The following is a 23193-nucleotide window of genomic DNA, read 5'->3' on the forward strand; positions in this document are numbered from 1 at the left end:
GGCTTGGGACATTACAGGTCCTCTTGTTACGTCTTCCCCTAGGTAATAAACTCTGTCTGCTATCTATTTACATCAGGTGGTCTGAGACTTTTTTTTTTTTTGTTTTGTTTTTTTTTTTTTTTTTATTTTTTTTTTTTTTTTTTTTTTTGCTCTTTTTATTTTTTTTTTGTGTTTTTTTTTTTTTTATTTTTTTTTTTTTTTTTTTTTTTTTTTTTTTTTTTTTTTTTTTTTTTTTTTTTTTTTTTTTTATTTTTTTTTTTGTTTTTTTTTTTTTTTTTTTTTTCTTTTTTTTTTTTTTTTTTTTTTTTTTTCTTTTTTTTTTTTTTTTTTCTTTTTTTTCTTTTTTTTTTTTTTTTTTTTTTTTTGATTTTTTTTTTTTTGTTTTTTTTTTTTGTTTTTTTTTTTTTTTTTTTTTTTTTTTTTTTTTTTTTTTTTTTTTTTTTTTTTTTTTTTTTTTTGTTTTTTTTTTTTTTTTTTTTTTTTTTTTTTTTTTTTGTTTTTTTTTTTTTTGTTTTTTTAAACAGACCCGAGTATCGACATTTCCACTGGATGAGTGGCGCTATCTGAGACCCTTTTATCGTTTTCAGAGGGCAGCAGCGAGCTGGGCAGTTTCTTCAGAAGAGGGTCTGCTGACTTGGAGGCTGAACTCCACAGAAACAGAGAGCTGGGTAAAGTTCCACGCCTGTTAGTTGCTTAAAGAAGCAACAAAAACTGCAGCTACTTTAGATGCAAATGATGCATGCAGCGAGCGATCAAAGACCTGTAAAGCATGCAAGGGGGAGGCGTTTGGGGCTGATGTAGGAAGTTTGCATATCATCCAGAAGGTAATAGTCACGGAAATAATCAACGCTGTACAGCAGTGCTTAACTGTAGCATTATTCCCCAGGAAATAAAAGAATAAAGCTTTTTTTTAAATTTCTTTTTTTAGTGGCACAAGTTGAGAAAGGGCTCGGACAGACTGGGATTGGACCCCCGAAAGGTAACGAGGCGATGAACGCTGCCTGAGCTGCTGTGTGATCACTCTCCCCTCATTTTAGAAGCCTTCCCACATTGGGTTAAAAGGTGATATGCGGCACGTAATAAAATCTGTTACTGCAGAGCTGTTTAAAAGTTCTGCTGCTCACAGCAGACACTTCTTCCAGTAGCACAGCTGTGCATCAAAGTGGTCATATTGGGTTTGAATTTTCTCCCCAAAATATGTAAAGGTTGTTCAGATGGTATTTTAAGAGTCAGCCAAAGGGTAATTTCATATTGAGCTGCCTAGTAAAAGCTGTGTGTTTTCAGCTGACAAAAAGTTTACTGTATCAAAAAGACTAAACCAAACTTAAAAGGCATATTTATTTATTTAATTTTCATGTGTATTTTTAATACTGGTACAGTTAATAAATGAGCAGAACTGAAGCGATTGTGTAGCGAAGTACTGACTCAGAAATCACACACACTGCTGTTAACCATGTCTGTCTCATCTAGATACTTGCAAATCTGTTGAAATGGTTAGGTTGTATGTACAAGTCATTTGTTACTTCCCTAGTTAATAGACTCTGTCTGTCTATCTATTTATCATCATGTCTGTGACCTCAGGCTTAGGGTTATACATCATGACTTTGTACACCGAGACATGTTAACCTTGAAATGAAATCAGTTGAAATAAGCAAGTGCTGTATGTGCACATGTTTCTGTAAGTGTGTCTAGCTATCTATAGGGTCGATTGATTTCATAGAATTATTTTAGGCAAACGACGCCTATAGCCAAATTATACTTGTGATTCAGCCGCATAATTTCGATTAAAAAATACATTTAAAAAAATGTATGAAGGGATGATTGTGAGTTTGGTTTTGTAAGCTTTTTTTTTTTTTATAAAATTGTTTTAATTAGTTACACTCAAGAGCCTTAAAATATGGTTTGTTTGTGGCTAGTCCCAGATGGAATGTCACATTTCCATCACATGGCTAGGCATGAAATGTATCTACTCTACATAAAGAGCATGTACTTCAAGCAGCACAATGTAGCACATGTTCCACTCAATGACTGGCGCTATCTGAGGACCCGTTTCTCGTTTTCCCATTACCAGGATGCAGAATAGAGCCATTGTTGCCTTGAGACTCGTATTTACAGTAAACAAATTGTTTTTCGAGACTGTGTAAGGAAACAGTGCAGTGTTTGTTAAAGCGTGAAATTTGGCCAGATAGTCTCAATCCAAGTCCTGTCATGTCTGCAAGACGTTTGCTTGCACAGGCTAAAATGTTTGTTTAAAGTTCTTGTGTACGGCCTGATCTTCGTTTGCAAGAAAACAATTGTGAATGGTAACGTTTTCAAGTTCTGATCAGCTTCATTCAGCTGGGAAGTGATTCTGTTTCCTACTTGCACCCTCATCTGTCTTTTATATAAATTAATATTCAGATAGCAATCAGAAAGGAAGCTTCAAGAGACAGAAATAATGAATAATATATATATTGTTAATTTTTTTTGTAGACTTGCTGATTCTTGCATTTACAAGTGAACAGATCATGTTTTTAAAAAAAAATGGATTTAACCCCCATTTAACAGGTTTGAGTTCCAGTAGAGAGAAACATTGCAAGTTTTTTTCTTGTTTGTTTTTTGTTCAGCAGCAGCAATGCTTTCCTGCTCTCTTCAGGTATTTCAGTGATTCAGCAGCAATGCTCTCTCCTGATCTCTTCAGGTATTTCAGTGATTCAGCAGCAGTGCTCTCTCCTGATCTCTTCAGGTATTTCAGTGATTCGGCAGCAATGCTCTCTCCTGATCTCTTCAGGTATTTCAGTGATTCAGCAGCAATGCTCTCTCCTGATCTCTTCAGGTATTTCAGTGATTCGGCAGCAATGCTCTCTCCTGATCTCTTCAGGTATTTCAGTGATTCAGCAGCAGTGCTCTCTCCTGATCTCTTCAGGTATTTCAGTGATTCAGCAGCAATGCTCTCTCCTGATCTCTTCAGGTATTTCAGTGATTCGGCAGCAATGCTTTCTCCTGATCTCTTCAGGTATTTCAGTGATTCAGCAGCAATGCTCTCTCCTGATCTCTTCAGGTATTTCAGTGATTCGGCAGCAATGCTCTCTCCTGATCTCTTCAGGTATTTCAGTGATTCGGCAGCAATGCTCTCTCCTGATCTCTTCAGGTATTTCAGTGATTCGGCAGCAATGCTCTCTCCTGATCTCTTCAGGTATTTCAGTGATTCGGCAGCAATGCTCTCTCCTGATCTCTTCAGGTATTTCAGTGATTCGGCAGCAATGCTCTCTCCTGATCTCTTCAGGTATTCACCTAGAGCCAGAGCATGTCAAACAGAACGTGCACTCCATGGTAGGAGATGGTTATCATGAGAATCCTAGTCCCAGGTGCTTGCACCTGTCCTGCTTCATGATGCCCCAGGGTCTTGTTATCTCATGATAATCCGCTGCCTGTCCTGGCTTGATATTGTCGGATTACCTATTATATGTTAAACAAGTCTCCATTATGTTTTGCCACATTAAAAAAATCCTGTACGTCACATTTTGAAAAACATGTTTTTTTTTATTTTTCCATAAATTCGAATGTGACTGATTCAGTTACTATCTGTACTTTTAAAACATTTTCCCACTAGAATCATGAGTTACACAAGTCAGACCCCTGCAGGGCTGTTGTCTAAAAGCAGCAGCATGGTCTGTGGTCGATTGTTTAATGGCTTTTAGACACGGATGGTCATTAAGAGTAACTGAGTTGAAGCTGAAGTGCTTTCAGAAGTTTTCTTTTTATAAAGGCAATGAACTCCTGTAATAACAGTTAATCCAGGATCTTGGTATTTATTCAGTAAACTGATCATACTTGAAGCTATTCTTTGTGTTCACAGAAGTTTGGAAAGCATTCTCCCTCTGGTGAGCTGTTAGGGTTGTGGTAGATATAAATGACAGGTCTTTCCAGGAGTTCCTGAGACCCAGGTGCTCACTATGTGCTGATGACAACAGGATTGAAAAGAAAGACTAATAATTCTGAGCAAGCGTCTCTGCAGAAGGTATTGATTATTTGTGTGTGGTGAGAGATTTGGAAAATTCAATTAAAGGAGTTGTGCAAAGGTTTCATAAATTTTCCACCTACAGCATGTACAGTGACATTGTTATGTGCTGAATCAATGTTGCACTTCACAATATATTTTCTTTGGAGCATAAAAATAAATAACATTTAAACAGTTCTGCTTACTGCAGAAACAGATTTGATTCTCTCTGAAGCATTTAATCGCACGCTGATACTGACTCATTCACATTTGCTAGTTGTAACAAATTTTATAGCGCTTTTTCCATAGGGAGAATCCTGTATAATATGAATTTTTGGATGATAACATGAGGGGAAAGGGGACACATCAGCACTATAAAAATTGATCAGTTAATAGATAAGAGTGTGGAGTGAGAGATTTGTATGGCAGCTTTAATAGGTTATATTAAAGAAAGATTCCGTAAGAATCTAATAAAAGAAATGTGATTTCTTTTTTCACTGAGGTTATGCAGTAGATCAGATACCCAGCGCATCAGTTTTGTTGCGAGAATCACAGTTCCCCAGCGTTAGAACCCCTTTTCAACTGGGTAAAGCATTTAGCAAGCGTGCCATGTTATCGGCTCTGCCGCTGCACAGTTGTGATCTGTTCTGCATGGTTTTCATTAAGCAGAAATGACTGTTGCATTAGGAGGGACGTTGTATTCATTGTAGATCCCACTTCATTTACTTCACCTGACTGTGATGCCAATTTGCACGTTTTAGTTTCACGGAGATTCATTTGTAAGTAATATCTCCTTAATATCTCCACAGCCATGATTCAATTTGGAAGCAGTTATGAATTCCTGAAATCCATCCTCAGTTAAGGTAAGGTAAGTTTGTTTAAAGTATAAGTTGCAATCACAAAAGTCCTCCCACTGCCGTTGTGTTGCATTGTGACTATTAAAGAAATGCTATTGCATCTGCTCATTATGTTTTCCTGTTTGTTTTTATGATCCAAGGTGTCGAATGAGCGTCGATGCAAGCCTTGAAGACTGGATACATGCATTGAATAAAAAATAAAATAGTGTTCTGCTTTGATTTTTATTAGAAAAAAATCAGAGGACGTTGGACACATTTCTTTTTTAATAAGATTTAAATGTACAAGAAGAAAGCATAAAAACTTAGATACATAAAATATAGTTTCACTTAAAAATGGTACAAACCTTTGTTTCACAGTTAGATGATAATGCTGGTGTTTAACACAAACGTAGTGACGATAGTAATAAAATAAACCAATTACATGTAGGCTGAAGGCAAGCTGGGTGGGTACAGCAGACGACCTATGCAACAGCTGCTCCTGCAGAAACATTTCTTATTTCTGCTCAAGGTGGATCGGATGACTCTCACTTTATCACCCTTAGAGGCCATCTGAAGGACAAAGCAGATACAACCCGTAAACACAACTCATGTTTTTATATGGTGGGCAGAAGGGAAAACAACTTCGCCAAGGCATCCCCTGTGAACGTGACTGGAAATGAGTGTCCTGTCAGCGGCATCAAGGGCAGCAGTAACCCTGCTCCTCGTTCAGAATCACAAGGAGTGTTCCCTCTGCCCTGCCGTGGCTGGCATCTGTCAGTGGAGTCGTGGGTTTTGTCATTCGCTCACAATTCCACGTATGCCATTTTCTAAAGCAGCTCAGGACACTGAATCCCGCCCTGCCTGTGATATTTCGTAACTAAACCCAGTTAACAGAACAACTGGAGGTCCGAGGCGTGCGCAGCCTCCTCCTCCTCCTCAGAGCGGACCCAGGGTGGAAGCTCAGTCAGGTGGATGGTATTGAAATAGATCAGAAACCCCACAAAGTGCAGGTAGGAGAAGAGAGACCGCAAGGGGAAACAGGGCTGGCAGTCCGGCTGGAGGGCTCAGTGCTGCACTCAGGAAGCTCAGTACAGCCATGCAGAGAACAGACAGAATGTACTGGAAAACAGGGAAGGGAGAGAGTATGCTTTACAACTGCAACATCACAAGACACAGCGTTTTAACAGCATTCGATTGCATTCGCAGAACTTCCTTCTGGTTTGAATATTCACTGCCAACACTGTAAAGGGGGTTACATTTATTTAATAATTCCAAATGGATTCCAAACGATCGAAACGCATAATAGAGCAACACGACTGTGAAGCACTCGGCCCGTCTGTAAATATCATAGAAATGGTACGAGAAAGGGAAGAAAAAACGAATCTGATGACTTCTGAAGCAACTCAACCTTCACACCGTGAACCACGTTTGTAGCAAAAGCCAGGTCAGGACTCTACAAGGCAGCTTGGGCTATGCGCTTCAGTGAATCTCAGCACTTTTTTTATATTATTGTTTACCTCGTTTTATGCACCTCCCTGAACAGTAAGAAATACAAGGACTGCATTAGGGGCATTAAACTGTGGAATGTGTTGCCTTATGCGAGTGAAGAGTTGCTTCAGGTCCAGGTCCTCTTCAGAGGTCCGTTCCAGCGCAGATAGCAGAGTGATGCTTATCAGAAGGAACGCCAGGGATGTAATGATATAGGGCAGCAGCAGCCCATCTTTCAGCAGGAGCGGCAGCATACTAGGAATGCACAGAAAATATAAAGCACTTTGAAAAGGAAAAAGCAAACCGAACCCACCCCCCAGAACAAGCCCTGCCTCTCTGCTGATCTCCAAGTGTTGAGACAGTAAATCATAACCAGAAAACCTTCTTGTGGTATTGGTCCTGCAACTCGAACTCTACAAAGGCATTTCGCGGCTCTGGTGTTTGAATGGCACTAGCCAGCTCTTGAGGAGTGCCTGGTGCTTCATTTCAAATACATGTTCGCTGCTCTCTGAAAACCAGTGAAGGGTTAATCTGCTTGAATCTGCTGCAGTGCTTTGGACCCTGCTGTGAGTTATGCTAACTATGCTATCTATGGCATATAATCTCACAATGATCCCAGCACTAACCATGTACAAACAGCTGACAACAGCAATCAGGAGAAACATGTAAAGACATGGAAGGGAATAGGCCATTCTAAATAATGAAGCCAGAAATCCTTGCAAAAAAAAAAAAAAAATCTGAATACTATCTATGTTTCTCAGTACAGAAAAGAGTTATTTGCTTACCTGAATGTTGTCACCTGTAAGAACCACGTAGATATGAATGGGATTTCACTGATCAGCAAGCAAACTGGCCTGCAATGAGAATTACAAAGAGGTGAATTACACTGGAAATCTCTCGTGTGCCCATCCCACCTATCACATACAAATAGAGATTTCATTTGAGTTATAATCACATTGAGCAATTTGGAAGATCATAAATCAATCAATTAAATGACATCTTTTTCTGATGCAGGTTTTGTATTTCCCTGATCTGGGTGCACTCATTTCAGGCATCCATGGGAATGGATTCCTTTTTAAACTGCATAGTTTACTCTTGGATTGCATGCTTTCCTAATCCAGGAACACACATAACGGACTCACCTTTTCAAACAGGTGCAGGACATAACTCAATCATGAATAAAAGTAACCATCTGGATAATCTAGATTAGTATGCAGCAGGATTGGTATCTGAATCTTTACTGTAAAGTCTTAAAAACCTGGTAGTATGCAGCTGCTCTTAAATGATATCTATACAGTATATATATATATATATATATATATATATATATATATATATATATATATATATATAAAAATATATATATATATATATATAAAAATGACAAGGAATCACATTGGAGAAGCAGTTCATTTACAAATGGAAGATGGGTGAACAGTTGTTTTTGTTATTTTGTATTTTCTTTGCACAGTAGAACCTCAGATATTTGAACTCTTGATTATCAGAACACCTCCATTACCTGAACAGGCCTGTTGTCGTAGAGAATGTGCTACCCAGCCCTCCATCTCCATCCTGTACCACTGCGTTACGAATCCACTATGAGAAAGTGCCACTGTAATTCATTTATCTGAACAACTCCCTGATCCCAGTTACTTCAGATGAGAGGTTTTATGACTAATAATCATAGCAGCATCTTTCATATATACCAGAGTATATAATAATGTCAGTGTGTCTACAATGTATACATGCTCCTGCCAAATATGCCCAGAGGGGGTCCAGTTCACTCCATAGATGATTGTGAATTCCCCATTGTGCTCTTTAAACCAAACCTAGACCCCGGTGAACTAATTCATTGTCATCTAGGTACTACCCTCCCCCTGCCACTTAAGAAACAATTCACTTGACATCTTCAATCCACAGTACTCGGCCCGATTACTGAATCAAACCCAGCTGAGCCCAATATTCTGCACCCTGTCAGAACATCTTCCAGTATCTGGTGGCCTGCATCATCACTGGCAGGGCATTGCAGCTCTTTCAATATTGTTCTAGTTTGCTTTAGTTTATATACAAGACATGAGTATTCATAAACTTGTATTTTATTCCTAGCCTACAGAAAGACAAAAGCATCTTTAAACTTACAATGCAGCCAGAAGAATAGACTTTTCATGGACTTGAAAGGAGAACAGAAAGAACCCTAATGAACAGTTCACCTGAAATGAATAAAAGAAAACGCAGGTAAACCATCGTGTGGAGGGTTGGGGATAATCACCAGACTCAGGCAAGCAGAGAAAAAAGGGCAAGAAGTTGACTTTTCTTTTTTTATAACATTTCTTGACAATTGATTAAAGAAACTATTCTTACTATCAGCAATTATTTCATTGGATATTTACTAACACACTAAACATGAACTGTAACTTGAACAATATCCAGTACAGATCAAACAGTGATCCAGTTAACAGATGGTGGGACACTTACCAAGGCAAGCTTGAATCCTCTGACTGTGGGGTGCACTAACAGTTTTATGCCTGAAGGTAAAACAGCCACAAGTGTTGCTGCAAAACTAACAGAGGAGAAAACAGAGCATGTCAAAGACCCTGGCCATCCTGCAGACACAACAAAACAGCAAAGGGAGTGTGGAGACGCACTGCAGTCACGGCATACAGACAGTGTGGGGATGCACTGCAGACACAGCATACAGACAGTGGAGATGCAGTGCAGAGAGAGCATACAGACAGTGGAGATGCAATGCAGACAGCATACAGACAGTGGAGATGCACTGCAGACAGCACACAGACAGTGTGGGGACGCACTGCAGACACAGCATACAGACAGTGTGGAGATGCACTGCAGACACAGCATACAGACAGTGTGGAGATGCACTGCAGACACAGCATACAGACAATGTGGAGACGCACTGCAGACACAGCATACAGACAGTGTGGGGATGCACTGCAGACACAGCACACAGACTGGAGATGCACTGCAGACACAGCATACAGACAGTGTGGAGATGCACTGCAGACACAGCATACAGACAGTGTGGGGATGCACTGCAGACACAGCATACAGACAGTGGAGATGCACTGCAGACACAGCATACAGACAGTGTGGAGATGCACTGCAGACACAGCATACAGACAGTGTGGAGATGCACTGCAGACACAGCACACAGACAGTGTGGGGATGCACTGCAGACACAGCATACAGACAGTGTGGGGATGCACTGCAGACACAGCACACAGACAGTGTGGGGATGCACTGCAGACACAGCACACAGACAGTGTGGGGATGCACTGCAGACACAGCATACAGACAGTGTGAGGATGCACTGCAGACACAGCATACAGTGGAGACACAGTGCAGACACAGCACACAGACTGGGGATGCACTGCAGACACAGCACACAGACTGGGGATGCACTGCAGACACAGCACACAGACAGTGTGATAGACCCAGGGGATGTCCAAATTTAGATTGCTGGTCTGTTTAGAAACATGAAGCAAGAAGTCCAGGTAGTAATCATTCAGTTTTAGCCCCACACAAAGCTGAGCGCTTAAAGCAGGCTTGAAACTGCCACAGCTCCGCCCCGAGATCCCGGGTCGTTCCAGCCTCGGCGTACACGCACATGTGAAACAAGCAGGCCTGGTACTGACATTAACAAGAACAGCTGGCGGTCAGGAACCAGGAGTCCTGATCAGCTGCGACTCAACTACTACTGCCTTATTGTTCTGAGCTGAGTCTGAGGGAGCAGCATCAGCAACAGAGAGGCTCCCCTGAGTTTGAACTGGGTCTGAGGGAGCAGCAGCAACAGGGAAGCTCCCCTGAGTCTGAGCTGGGTCTGAGCTGAGTCTGAGGGAGCAGCAGCAACAGGGAAGCTCCCCTGAGTCTGAGCTGGGTCTGAGGGAGGCTCACCTGAGTCTGCTCTGAGCTGAGTCTGAGGGAGCAGCAGCAACAGGGAGGCTCCCCTGAGTCTGAGCTGGGTCTGAGCTGAGTCTGAGGGAGCAGCAGCAACAGGGAAGCTCCCCTGAGTCTGAGCTGGGTCTGAGCTGAGTCTGAGGGAGCAGCAGCAACAGGGAGGCTCCCCTGAGTCTGAGCTGGGTCTGAGGGAGGCTCACCTGAGTCTGAGCTGGGTCTGAGCTGAGTCTGAGGGAGCAGCAGCAACAGGGAGGCTCCCCTGAGTCTGAGCTGGGTCTGAGGGAGGCTCCCCTGAGTCTGAGCTGGGTCTGAGGGAGGCTCACCTGAGTCTGAGCTGGGTCTGAGCTGAGTCTGAGGGAGCAGCAGCAACAGGGAGGCTCCCCTGAGTCTGAGCTGGGTCTGAGCTGAGTCTGAGGGAGCAGCAGCAACAGGGAGGCTCCCCTGAGTCTGAGCTGGGTCTGAGGGAGGCAGTCTGAGCTGGGTCAGCTGAGTCTGAGGGCAGCAGCAACCCCTGAGTCTGAGCTGAGTCTGAGGGAGCAGCAGCAACAGGGAAGCTCCCCTGAGTCTGAGCTGGGTCTGAGGGAGGCTCACCTGAGTCTGAGCTGGGTCTGAGCTGAGTCTGAGGGAGCAGCAGCAACAGGGAGGCTCCCCTGAGTCTGAGCTGGGTCTGAGCTGAGTCTGAGGGAGCAGCAGCAACAGGGAAGCTCCCCTGAGTCTGAGCTGGGTCTGAGCTGAGTCTGAGGGAGCAGCAGCAACAGGGAGTCTGAGCTCCCCTGAGTCTGAGCTGGGTCTGAGCTGAGTCTGAGGGAGCAGCAGCAACAGGGAGGCTCCCCTGAGTCTGAGCTGGGTCTGAGGGAGGCTCACCTGAGTCTGAGCTGGGTCTGACGGAGCAGCAAGTTCTTTACTTTCACCAGAACACTCAAACTGCACCAGGTGTTGGCGACTTTATCCTACAGAACAAAAAACAAATACACTGGTTATTTGCACATGCATACAGTATCTGACAGTCAATGCTGCTGTTTTATTTAACGTGGAGAAAAGCAACACAAAAAAAAGTATTCCTTAAAACCTTTAATTCTGCTTCGACAAAGCAATAAGCTGATAGAATATAGTGTAAAACAAGCCAGTTTCTTTTTGAAAAGGAAACTAGTTATATATCTGCAGAGAAACCACCCAACTAAAATATCAGTACCCTTTACATGGGCTGCACGTAGCAGCTATTCACCCTGGCAAGACAGCCAAGGCACGCACTTGTCGGTGCACCGAGAAAGGACACTGGGTTACCCAAACCAATCCCATTAGCCACATTTCAGCACCCAGGAAACACGCAGATGAAAAGAATCGCTTGTCAAAGCAGTATTAAAGGGAGGTCAGTCACTTCGTGCAGCCTCGCAGCCCTTTTTTGGTTGCGATCAATGGAGCGGTTCAATTTATAAAAGGCTCTAAGACTTCAGCAGTTGTGCTTGGATCAAATTTGATATTAAACTGGCCATGGTGGTCAGGACACCGTACACTCTTCTCAAACACAGCTGCTCAAACCGCAGCTGTGTGGACATTGCTGCATGCAGACAACACTAACCAGCAGCTCAGCCATCTTTTCTACAAGCCAACTAGAAAAAAACACCAAGAATGCTCCTTCAATTTGCTGAGAGCAACACATGAAGGCAGGGTTTGGCCGCTTCACCTACTGTAGCGCAGGATTCTATAGCCATCTGCACTTGTTTCCATTTTCATAAACGGGAACCAGAGACAGAGAATGTGGGTCAGGCGTGCCAGGATAAACTCACTGTGCCCTGCTTACCTGCGAAATTTCACAATTAGTTCAGTTCTACATCCAAACAAGTCACTCGCGCCCTTTGCATTTTGATCTTTTCATAAATAAAGAGAGACACATAATATCACCCTCGGTCCGCAGTTTGCCATTAGCCCCTCCCTTGATTATTAAAACTCTTGATCTGTCCCGTACAGCAATGTTTCAATCATATCAATTTGGAGAGCAGCTTCACTCTGACCTTTGCGTTTCGTGCAAAGTAGCACTGCAAAATGACACCAACACCTTGCACTGAGGTCATCTCCACCAAGTGCTCTGAAATAATTGTATACACTGTGCACTGAGGTCATCTCCACCAAGTGCTCTGAAATGATTGTATACACTGTGCACTGAGGTCATCTCCACCAAGTGCTCTGAAATGATTGTATACACTGTGCACTGAGGACATCTCCACCAAGTGCTCTGAAATGATTGTATACAGGCACTCATCTCCACCAAGTGCTCTGAAATGATTGTATACACTGTGCACTGAGGACATCTCCACCAAGTGCTCTGAAATGATTGTATACACTGTGCAAGTATAGCACTGTTTCTAATGATTGTATATCATTGTTTCTAATGATTGTATATAATTGTTTAATGATTGTATATCATTGTTTCTAATGATTGTATATCATTGTTTCTAATGATTGTATATCATTGTTTAATGATTGTATATCATTGTTTCTAATGATTGTATGTCATTGTTTCTAATGATTGTATATCATTGTTTAATGATTGTATATCATTGTTTCTAATGATTGTATGTCATTGTTTAATGATTGTATATCATTGTTTCTAATGATTGTATATCATTGTTTAATGATTGTATATCATTGTTTCTAATGATTGTATACCATTGTTTCTAATGATTGTATACACTAAGTACATCATTGCATTTTCTTTTCCTCTAATTTGGTGACCTATAAGTGCTATTCAAGGACATGTGTCGCTGCCAAAGTTTAAATCCATGTTAAACAGACCCTCACACTGTCACCAAACGCCACAGTTGCCAACAAAGTGCTGAAACATCTGAGCATAAATTAGGAAGATTTATATCCACTGTACCAAGAAGTGAACTTGAAACCCATTTTCTGAATGATTGATCACAGCCATCCATCTAAAGGGGAATTCAAAGTGCTGCATTTGTAGCGTTAAACATTTGCGCTTCGGCATCTTGGCAACTTGAACACACCTCAAACAAACCCCGGTCAACTGGGACCAGCCTCCGGAGGAGCTACAGGGCCTGCTCAGGGGCTGCAAGGAAAGGCAGCCAGCACAGTGCAAAGGAGGCTGGGACCATCCCAGCGATCTTCAGCAGGTGGGTCAGCCTGGAGCACACAAACACATCGTTAGGAAACGGCTTCCTTACAACACTGCTGTCCTTCTGTTCGGTCAGTTAAGTGTCCCTCTTCGTTTTCTTTCAATATTCTTTCTTCTATTTCCAATCCAAGCACACAAATTAAAACTACATTCTTTTATTATTGTTATATTTTTACAATGTAACGACATCATTTTAACCCCTTAAAGAGCATCTTATTAAGTGTCAACTAATTGATTCTTCTGGTAGTTCAGAGTTACTTTGTATCGTTTTCTGTTTCAGTCACCACACCCTTGGTGAAAACCCACCCTCACCAAAAATTGTCAATAGTAGTAAAGATATGAAAAACCAATGTATTGAGTATGGCACTGTCCTGAACACTCAAATGCTGAAGTCTTATGGTGATTACAAGTGGAAAGTGACCAGCTGTGTTCATATCCTTATTGACACTGATAAATAACAATGTTCAGAAACGAGGCGGCTCCCTGGTTCGAAGGGGCTGTGAAGTTCTGTTCTCATTTTGTAAGAGTTGCACAAACAGGACTAGCCAAAGGAGCAGTGCATAGCTGGTGTGTCATCTGCACATTTCTGCAGAGAGCAATCTAATCCACTAGTACATCTGCCACCAGAACGCCCTCGGTACTTCGTTACTAAATCAACAAATGTGAAGACATTAATAACAGCAGATACTTTACTGCTTCCAATAATGCCCTTACAGAAATTACACCCAGCAAGCAGTCGTATAAAAATATAATAATCATATAATAAAAATAGAGCAGAACAGTGTGATCCGTTCCTGGTTTTACTAGGAGTTTAGAAACCCCAGAGCTTGTTACCTGTACACTGGGGCTGAGCAAGCTTGTAATAAAACCTGAAGCGGGTGAAACTGCTGTCCAACAGGAGTCTTATTCCCATCCCTGCAGTAAACCCTGCCTGTGGCTCTCATGTACAGTTTGTGAAAGATGCTTTCATATCCCTGAGAGGTGTGGTGTGAAATCCAGTCTGGATTAAGCAGCTGGGCTCTACAGGAGAAAATAATAAGAGTGTCATTCAGCAACAAGCAAAACCAAGCTGTGACACCATCCACCACATGCGAATACTCATCTTAAGTTTAGTAGAGGTTATACCAGCTCAACCACATAAGGTATAATCACCCCGTCTATAATACCTCTTTATCCCAGCAAGAAAACACAAAACACAGTGCTCCCTCTCTAGCGCACTACCTGACTAAGACACCAGAGAGACCTGAACAACTGAGAACAGAGAATGGGTGAATATAGTGAATTATACGACTTCTAATGTGCTGTCAACATGCCAGCCTAACACAGAATGAACTCCTTTAGTAAATCGGAATGGTGAAAGGACAAACCTCTAATAAAATCACAGACTGGCTACCTATCCTGCTGCAGGTAAAATACTGGCCTATAGAGAATGAGAGGGGCAGTCTTACATGTGAGCACACAGAAGGCTATGATAGGCAGTCAGGGGTGGATAATCAAGACCCCAGGACAGTAGATTGTTATCACTGGTATTGAAATACCTGAATACAAATGGAGAAAATACATTCAAAATCACATTCAAGCTATACCATCTGAATACATGAATTACAGTGCACTAGCAAGGTCTATTATTATTATTATTATTATTATTATTATTATTATTATTACAAAGTATGACATTGCAAAATATCACATTACAATTATAAAGTCCAGTAAAATCAGTAGAAAATAAGATCAAATTCAAATAAGAGCAACACAAAGCACACAGTAAATAATGACCTTTAAGAGCGAGCTCGACAGAAAGCAGTTCACTTACAGTAAAGATATTTGCTTATACAAGTCCAGTAAGAGTACGATGAATGGATGAGAATGATTTCAATTCGAGCAATTATAAAAACCGTGAACACGGACACCAATACGAGGAAAATCAAGTACCAGATGCAGGAAGCAGTTCTAATTGAGAGCGGTAGCAGAATATTATTGCAAGTACAGTGCAGTTCATTTAACATACGTGTCCTTATTTTAACCCTCATTTTTTTTTTTTTTTTTAACTGAACGTCTGTAATACCAACGATTATGTGAAAACGTGTAATCTACTTTAACACAGTATGATGTGTTAGCAATGCTTCCATTTCTCATAATGCAACTAGCAGAACGAGGAAGGAAACGCTCTCCTGATGGCTCTTGCTGATCTGTTAGGTCTTCTATCAGTACAGCAGCAAGAACTCCAAGCTCTCGTGTGGGTCCCATTTCCACAGGGCAAGTCATTCATTCCGCTCCTTGCAGCTACCAATACAAAACTGAACGAGGATAATCTTCATATTTATCATTTATACATTACAGTTAACGAACAAACAGGGTTTCATTTCCACTCCACTGCTTCAGAGCTGCACACACCACATTATTGAAGTTATTTTAGTGCAAAGCGATAGATGACGCACCATTCTTCAACCGGTAGATTGCAGGACACCTCCTGCCAGTGTCGCTGAGCTTCGTAGTCCCCGAACATGAAGCGCCTAAAAATGAGCATGAAAGAGCATTGAAATAAACCGCATGTTGTCACAATGCTACACCTGCCGAAGAACGAGGCGGAGAGGAGGGGGCAATCAAACAGTACACAGACAACTGGAAATGCACGTTCAAATAACAAACACAACGCATCCCATTTGCTCTGAAATTCTCGGTTTTTATATTGATATATTTAAATTAGTATATTATGTATTTCTTAGCAGCCGTCCTTATCCAGGGAGACTTACAACTGTTACAAAGCATGGCTTTAGAAATGATTAAATGGTTGCATTTTCAGTTCAAAGCTGATGGTGCCAATGTGGACAGCGTCCATTCTTTACTATTATTACAAAGAACATTGGACAAAATGCGGATCTGAATAATAATTCAACGACACTATCCATCTCGATGTCAGCCCAAACAAAACCGATATCGATGTGCGGCTCCCCTCTCCCGTGTTTGTTTTTTGTTTGTTTGTTTGTCTCCCATGTTTGAAAACAGTTTAGAATTTCAGCCATGACTTGTCAGCATTCTGCTTTGACTGCCGGGAGACTTCATTCCCTTGCAGGTTCCTATTCTCCTTCCTCGTTCAACACGTCAGCCGTGGGACTCTGAAGATCCCTCCTCCTCCTCCTCTTCCGGCGCTGCAACGTGCCGCCTCCACTTCCACAGCCTCGCTTTACCTGAGCAGGTCTATAGAAGATCCCCTGTTATTAATACAAGCACAGCCATAGCTTTAACTGCACTGGCTCTGTGTTATCCAACGTGTGCAAGCGTAACACATGGTATTGGTTTAAAATGAGGTCTGTGCTTTAGAACCAGTGTCTAGTTTGGGACTAGAATTTATCTTCAGCCCCTCCCCATATATTTCAAATTGTTAGCAAACAGCCTTTTATATAATAGCCCTGCAAATCAGAAAAGCTGCACGGTAATGTCGTCACCAAATGAATAACGCGGCGTGCGTGCGCATATTTTCTACACATAGCTGTGTGGTTTTATGTATTTACTCATGTCTAATTGGAGGAGAGCGTTTTGAGAACAGGCCCTATTGCACTTAATATTGCTATTCATTCTCCCGCTTTCATTGGCTGCTGTGTAAAAGCTCGCGGTTCCTTTGTGCTGGTTCTAGAACCCACATAGTGTTCTCTTGAGGTTCTGCACAGAACACTTCTCGTTTGCTTCACAGCAGAGGGTCCCATACACTGTGTATAAAAACAAAGGGAGCTGTTTTTTACTGGGATGTCTCGGGTTCAGTACATAGCGTTGGTTCTTCAGGATGGAAATAAGACTCCCATTGCATACTCGTTTCACCCATTCTGGCTTTGAATTCTCGATTAGCCCCAGTGTATAAAACAAGCACAGGTGTGACTTAATAAACTCGTAATAAAAACAGGAATGGAGCGAACTGCCCTGCAATGGGACTCCTGTTTCCATCCCTATATTACCTCTATGTTAAAAAAATGTAATAAATAAATACATAAGTAAATGAAAAGATCCCTCACTGCCCCAGTGTGCGGGAATGCAGCCTGCAGCGTGTTACGCATTAGAACTTCACTGGCACAGAAGATCTTGATGTTTCCTCCGCCCTGTTTAGTTCAGTAGTTTTCACAGGTCGAAACAAAGTTGTGATATTACACGTGTGTCTGTGTAGTCAGTACATCGAATATTTATGAATAATAATAACCTTGGACAACCGCTGATTTGCCGTCACGCTTTCATTATAACAAGAAGCCTGTTAGTCACTCAAAGGTGCCCATTAGTTATTAATGCACAGTGCGCCAGCTTCGCTTTGTCACTTTATCGCTTCATCTCTGCCTGTTTTAAATATTCAGTGGCTGGCTGCTGCTGTATCTGCTACTCTCCCTGACTTATCCTTGCACATTTTTTATTTATTTATGCATTTAACCAGGAGATTAACCCACTGAGACCGAGGTCACATTTACAAGGGGGTCCTGGAAAACAATAAAAAAAAGACAATATCAATGTATGAACACCACAGAAAGAACGCATGGTTCAAACTGAATCCGCAGCATACAGAGATCTAAGACCAGTATAAATAAGACCCATATTATTTATTAATGTGGACTGAAGGAGAAGCATTGGCAGGGGGGGTCTAAGCAATTTCCAAATGCGATCTTTAAAAGCGGAGAAAGAAAGGTTATCCAGTTCTATCTTCATACTGTGATGTTTCACGTGTTCGAGAGCGAATCTGCAAAAGAGAAATTCTGTTCTAACCCTAACAACTGAATGAGCAGAATCCCGCGAGCGTAAACTACAGCTTCTAGCAAGAGCCATTTGAAAATACTAAGCGATATGTGCATATGTGTAAGCGCCGGAGCTTATTAAGGGCAAGATATTGCACATGTGGGGTTATGTGGGGTATTTGTATTTTCCTTTAGGTCTGAGATTGAAAATATTTCTGTATTATTATTATTATTATTATTATTATTATTATTATTATTATTATTATTATTATATATGGTCCTTAGGTCGACATTGTCAAAGGAATTAGTATTTTGAATGCTTGAATCAGATCGCCGCGTAGTCTTCTTTGTTCAAGACTGAACAGATTCAATTCTTTTAGCCTGTCTGCATATGACATGCCTTTTAAGCCCGGAATAATTATGGTCGCTCATCTTTGCACTCTTTCTAGAGCAGCAATATCCTTTTTGTAGCGAGCTGACCAGAACTGAACACAATATTGTAGATTAGGTCTTACTAATGCACTGTAAAGTTTTAACATGACTTCCCTTGATTTAAATTCAACACTTTCCATAATATATCCAAGTATCTTGTTGGCCTTTTTTTTTATATAGCTTCCACACATTGTCTAGATGAAGACATTTCTGAGTCAACATAAATTTCTAGATCTTTTTCATAGATTCCTTCTTCAATTTCAGTATCGTCCATGTGATATTTATAATGCTCATTTTTATTAGCAGTGTGCAGTACATTATCCTTTTCTCTGTGAAATGCAATTTGCCCTATATCTGTCCAGTTCTGAATGCGGCTCCGTTCTGAATGCAGTTCGATTGTAATGCGCCTCACTCGTGCTCTCTGTGGTTCGGAAATAAATAAAGTATTTTGTAAATACAATATTGTGTTGTTTTTTTAAAAACGAACGTTTATACAGAAAGGAAATCCATTAGTTCATTATATTATACTAAATAAATTGCCATAATGCATCTTGACATGTTGTATTTGAATCTATTTAAGACAGCTGTCTTCTCACAGTAATTTAAGACCAGGTTTCATTGATTTAGTTTTTTGTCCGCTCATTTATTCCTGTTCATATCGGTCAAAACTATATGTATCCCCCACCAGGAGTGGATGTTTGTTTGGCCAAATCCTGACTCTAATGGGTAATCTTAGATATGTATAGACACCACTGCTTACACACGCAGTGCATTTACTCGTCTGTGTGGAATATATTCGAAAATGATTACTTGGCACACGGTCACCGCCCCCTTTCGCCTTCCCGCTGTGCTGTAACCTTGGAATGGCGATACAGCACTTGATATCGGATTCTTATCCCAGGGGTTCTTCTATACAGCTGTACTGCTCATCCAGCCCTGGAGGGTTATCTCTTGACGTCAGTTATATAAAGAGCTGGGATCTCTTATAACCTTGCCACTTGCTCTGAGTCAACTCTTTCCCACCGGCCGACCTTAAAATAGACCCTGCAGAGGAGAAGAAAAAAACAACAACGTGCATGTAAACAATTTCACAGTGTCCCTTCTCCAAAACAAATACGCGGCATCGCAGGAAGCCGTTATATATGTTCCCAATCCCATACCCTCGAACCCGTCTCAATGTACCGTGTGTGCGCAGCCTATTAAAGGCTCTTGTTTGAAGTGTGGCTCACCAGGAAGAGCGTGTGTTACGAAACGCCATCTAGTGACGATCTTCAGAAGCTGCAGTTTCAAGACTTCCAAGATTCAAGAGATATAAGCATCGCCCGGAAAGTGTGTTATAGCTGGATGTTATATGCAACCGATTTCAGTGTCTTTCATTCACACATAATCGGTAGAATAATGCAGTAACGATACGGCCTCGCTCTGACATGCTTTAACCTATATATACATTTATCGACTGGTAGGGTTAGTGATAGTAGTATTTGATATTGCACGGTGCTTAATTGTGTATGCCATGTGTACAAATCCCACAGCATCAAATGCAATATTATCATTGCAATTTCATGACAAATATTTTGTAACACAGGGGTCGATATACTTGCATGATTTAAATATAATAAGTTTCGTAAAAATAGCAAATAACTCTTGTAACGAATTAGTCATGAGCATATTTTCGTGTGTGTGTGTGTGTGTGTGTGTGTGTGTGTGTGTGTGTGTGTGTGTGTGTGTGTGTGTGTATACACTGTAAAAAATGTCCGTAAATTCAGCTGTAAAATTCTGGTAAACAGTGAAGGTAAATTGCCTTCTCTTATAAAATGAAGTTTTTATTATTATTATTATTAATTATTATTATTATTATTATTATTATTATTATTATTATTATTATTATTATTTTTTTTTTATAGAACATTTCCTTAAAAAAACTGTTTTTTACATTAAAAACTAAAACCAGATATTTTCTGTTGTTTTAACAGACCACATTTCTTTAAAAAAAAACAAAAAACAAAAAACGTGGGTCGCGTTGAAGGTTAAATACCGTCGATGTTATATCTAATCACAGCAGTAGTGTAGTGTTTTAACAGTGTTATTCGTGTTATTGTGTGTACATGTCCTTTGTGTTCCCTCAGCATTTTTTGTGTTTTGTTCATGTTTTGTGTGGTCACCACTCTTGAGGTAGGTTAGGTCTTGAAGTGGGCTACCCCTCTATTCCCTTTATTCATATCTCCATACTCTGCTCAGTTCAATGCTGATAGCGCTGATGTAGCAGCTCAGTAAAGCTATAAACTATTTTTATTAACAGTTAATTTGATAAACTTTACTAATCGTTTGTTTTTATGGTATTTTACTGTAAATGTATGTTTTTTAAATCTAAAAAAGAAAAAATATGCTAATCTGTATAGAAATATGAAGTATTATGATACTATTGATACATGATACTGTATGATACCTTAGAAACAATTTTTTACACATATATATATATATATATATATATATATATATATATATATATATATATATATATATATATATCTACACACAAGTTTTTCAAGTTTAAAAGAACTAGCCTTCACGTGCCCAAGGACACATCAGCCTAGTCTTTCCCTTGATGTTGTTCGGTTGTTGTTCATTTTAAATAATCTTAAACGCTTTTCTGTATTAGGTTGTCCTGTTAAATTAAAACTGAAATAAATAAAGAGAGCGGCCCATGCTGCTGCGTGTAGTAAATCATTAGTGGACAGTGCAGTCTAGCTACATTGACAGCAGCATTGCAGCAATGCACAGAGAAACGCAAGCCGGATTTGTGAAGGAGTAAAGGCTCGCCCCGTTATGCAGTGTCATTGAGAACTCCGCGCTCAGCAGCTTCTTAAGCCTCACACTGAATTGCAGAAGAGTCCGCTTCTGTGTTCCCAGGGGTATCGGGTAAATATAGCAGTAACCCTTGAGCGCAGCCTCGTCTACCATTTGCTGTTTGTGTAAAAGTGATTAGGCAGACACAACTGTGAAACGACGTGTTACTTTGATAGCACCAGCGTATAAACATGTTCACATGCCCTCTTCGGGGTCTCCTTGTTAAAAAGGCATCGGATGGGTTCGAGTCCTGTTAAAAAGGCAATGGAGCTGGGTTCCCCATTTCGAGACCTCTAACTTGGTGCCCGTCGCTTGTGATATCGATAGGGCTCTCATTAAGAAACTCGTTGTTATTCTTGATTTATGTTAAATTCCTCTTCTTAAATGTCATCATTATAATATCTGGGGGTGGGGGGGGGTGGGTGGGGTCGTAGTGCATTCTATTTGAAGCTCTTTATTATAAATGTTTACCGACACATGGATAATATTTACCACACTGTCAAGAGTAATTTCAGCCCATTGCAGTATATAAACAAACATTGCATAACACACGAATTGCAAAGTATTCATGTACACAAGCCGTGATTTAAAACATGCATAGCTATTATTAATTTGCGATAAGTAATTAAACCAGCGCAATAAGAATAGTTATTTATTCTATCAACGCATAATGCAAGTCACCCCAATTATCCAGATGGACAGACCGTTCAGAACCGGAGAATCTCGGTACTAACAAAACAGAAAGAAGCATTTATAATCGCTCGGTTATTCGTCTGTAAATATTCTATTGTAAATCCTCATCTATAAATCAGTAAGCGATCAATGATTTGTAAAAACAAGCTAATTCTTACCCCCTGTTTACAGTCTCTTACATTGGCTTTAGTTAATTAGAAAATGATATTTCACATCTCGGAAGACATTGTTCCGTACGGGGTATTTTAATTGTATATTTAAATCTAGATGAAGCACTCGTTTTTATAAATGGGCTTTTTTAAACCCAACATTATAATATTGTTTTCGTGTGTATTTATCTGCGCCGCTGCTATATCTTTGAGGTCTTTTGATGAAAGACGCTATATAAATAATGATTGTATTGTATTGTATTGTATTGTATTGTATTGTATTGTATTGTATTGTATTGTATTGTAAGCCATCTGTATTGATGGGCTTTTAAGAAACACTCAAAGAGTAATTTAATAAATGAAAAGATGTTATCAAACCGGAATGTAAAAGTTTTATTAGATTTTTTTTTTCGCTTCATATTTACATTCTTAAAACGCGAACAAACGATTTTAATTTGGATATATTTCTTATTTGAATTCAGGTCCATGCAGGCCTGTGAGTAAAGGAATCATTTTATGTTTAACTCGACTACAAGAATACTGTATTTATTTAGTTTAGTTTTGTTAATATTGACCTAATAAGAATACCACGCAACCCACTGTGTTTGATTGTCGAGTCCCCGGTTAGACGGACTATCAGTTTGTCCAGGTGCGTGCAGCTGTTACCCTTCCTGGCTGCTCTTCTGCCCGCGCCGGCTGTTCGAGCCAGGCTGCTGAACACAAAGATCCCCGCTAAACACCCGTTTAAAAGCGTGTAAATTACCTGGAGGCTGGATTCGGCAAAGGGTACAACACGATAGGAATTGTATTTGATTAAAATAACCCGGCACATAACAACAACAATTATAATAATAAATAATAATAATAATAATAATAATAATAATAATATCGTTTTATAAGGCCTATTCTGTACAAACGACTCTCTGTTGGAGCTGCATTATATATTTACAATAAACCAGCGATTGATGTTTAGCTATCCAGACACACGCAGTAATGCAGTGAAACCACATTT

General features: G+C 40.4%; 1 protein-coding gene and 1 pseudogene across 2 annotated transcripts in view; one reads left to right on the forward strand and one right to left on the reverse strand.

Moving 5' to 3' along the window:
- LOC121326417 (centromere protein R-like) overlaps positions 1-5068 on the forward strand; it is a 12715-nt gene extending 7647 nt beyond the window's left edge. Inside the window, exons 6-8 of one of the 2 annotated variants that reach the window (XR_005951483.1) lie at positions 929-979; positions 4789-4847; positions 4977-5068. Coding sequence is in view for 1 of the 2 variants with exons in the window: in XM_041269672.1 (XP_041125606.1) it covers positions 929-979; positions 4789-4794 (57 nt within the window). In the remaining variant the exon portion in view is untranslated. The remainder of the gene's footprint in view (positions 1-928; positions 980-4788; positions 4848-4976) is intronic. The other variant, XM_041269672.1, reaches the window with a different exon arrangement.
- A 649-nt stretch (positions 5069-5717) lies between these two features.
- Positions 5718-13359, reverse strand: LOC121326416 (annotated as a pseudogene).
- Between the last annotated feature and the right edge of the window lie 9834 nt (positions 13360-23193).

Source organism: Polyodon spathula, chromosome 14, assembly GCF_017654505.1.
Source record: "Polyodon spathula isolate WHYD16114869_AA chromosome 14, ASM1765450v1, whole genome shotgun sequence".
NCBI classification, from domain to species: domain Eukaryota; kingdom Metazoa; phylum Chordata; class Actinopteri; order Acipenseriformes; family Polyodontidae; genus Polyodon; species Polyodon spathula.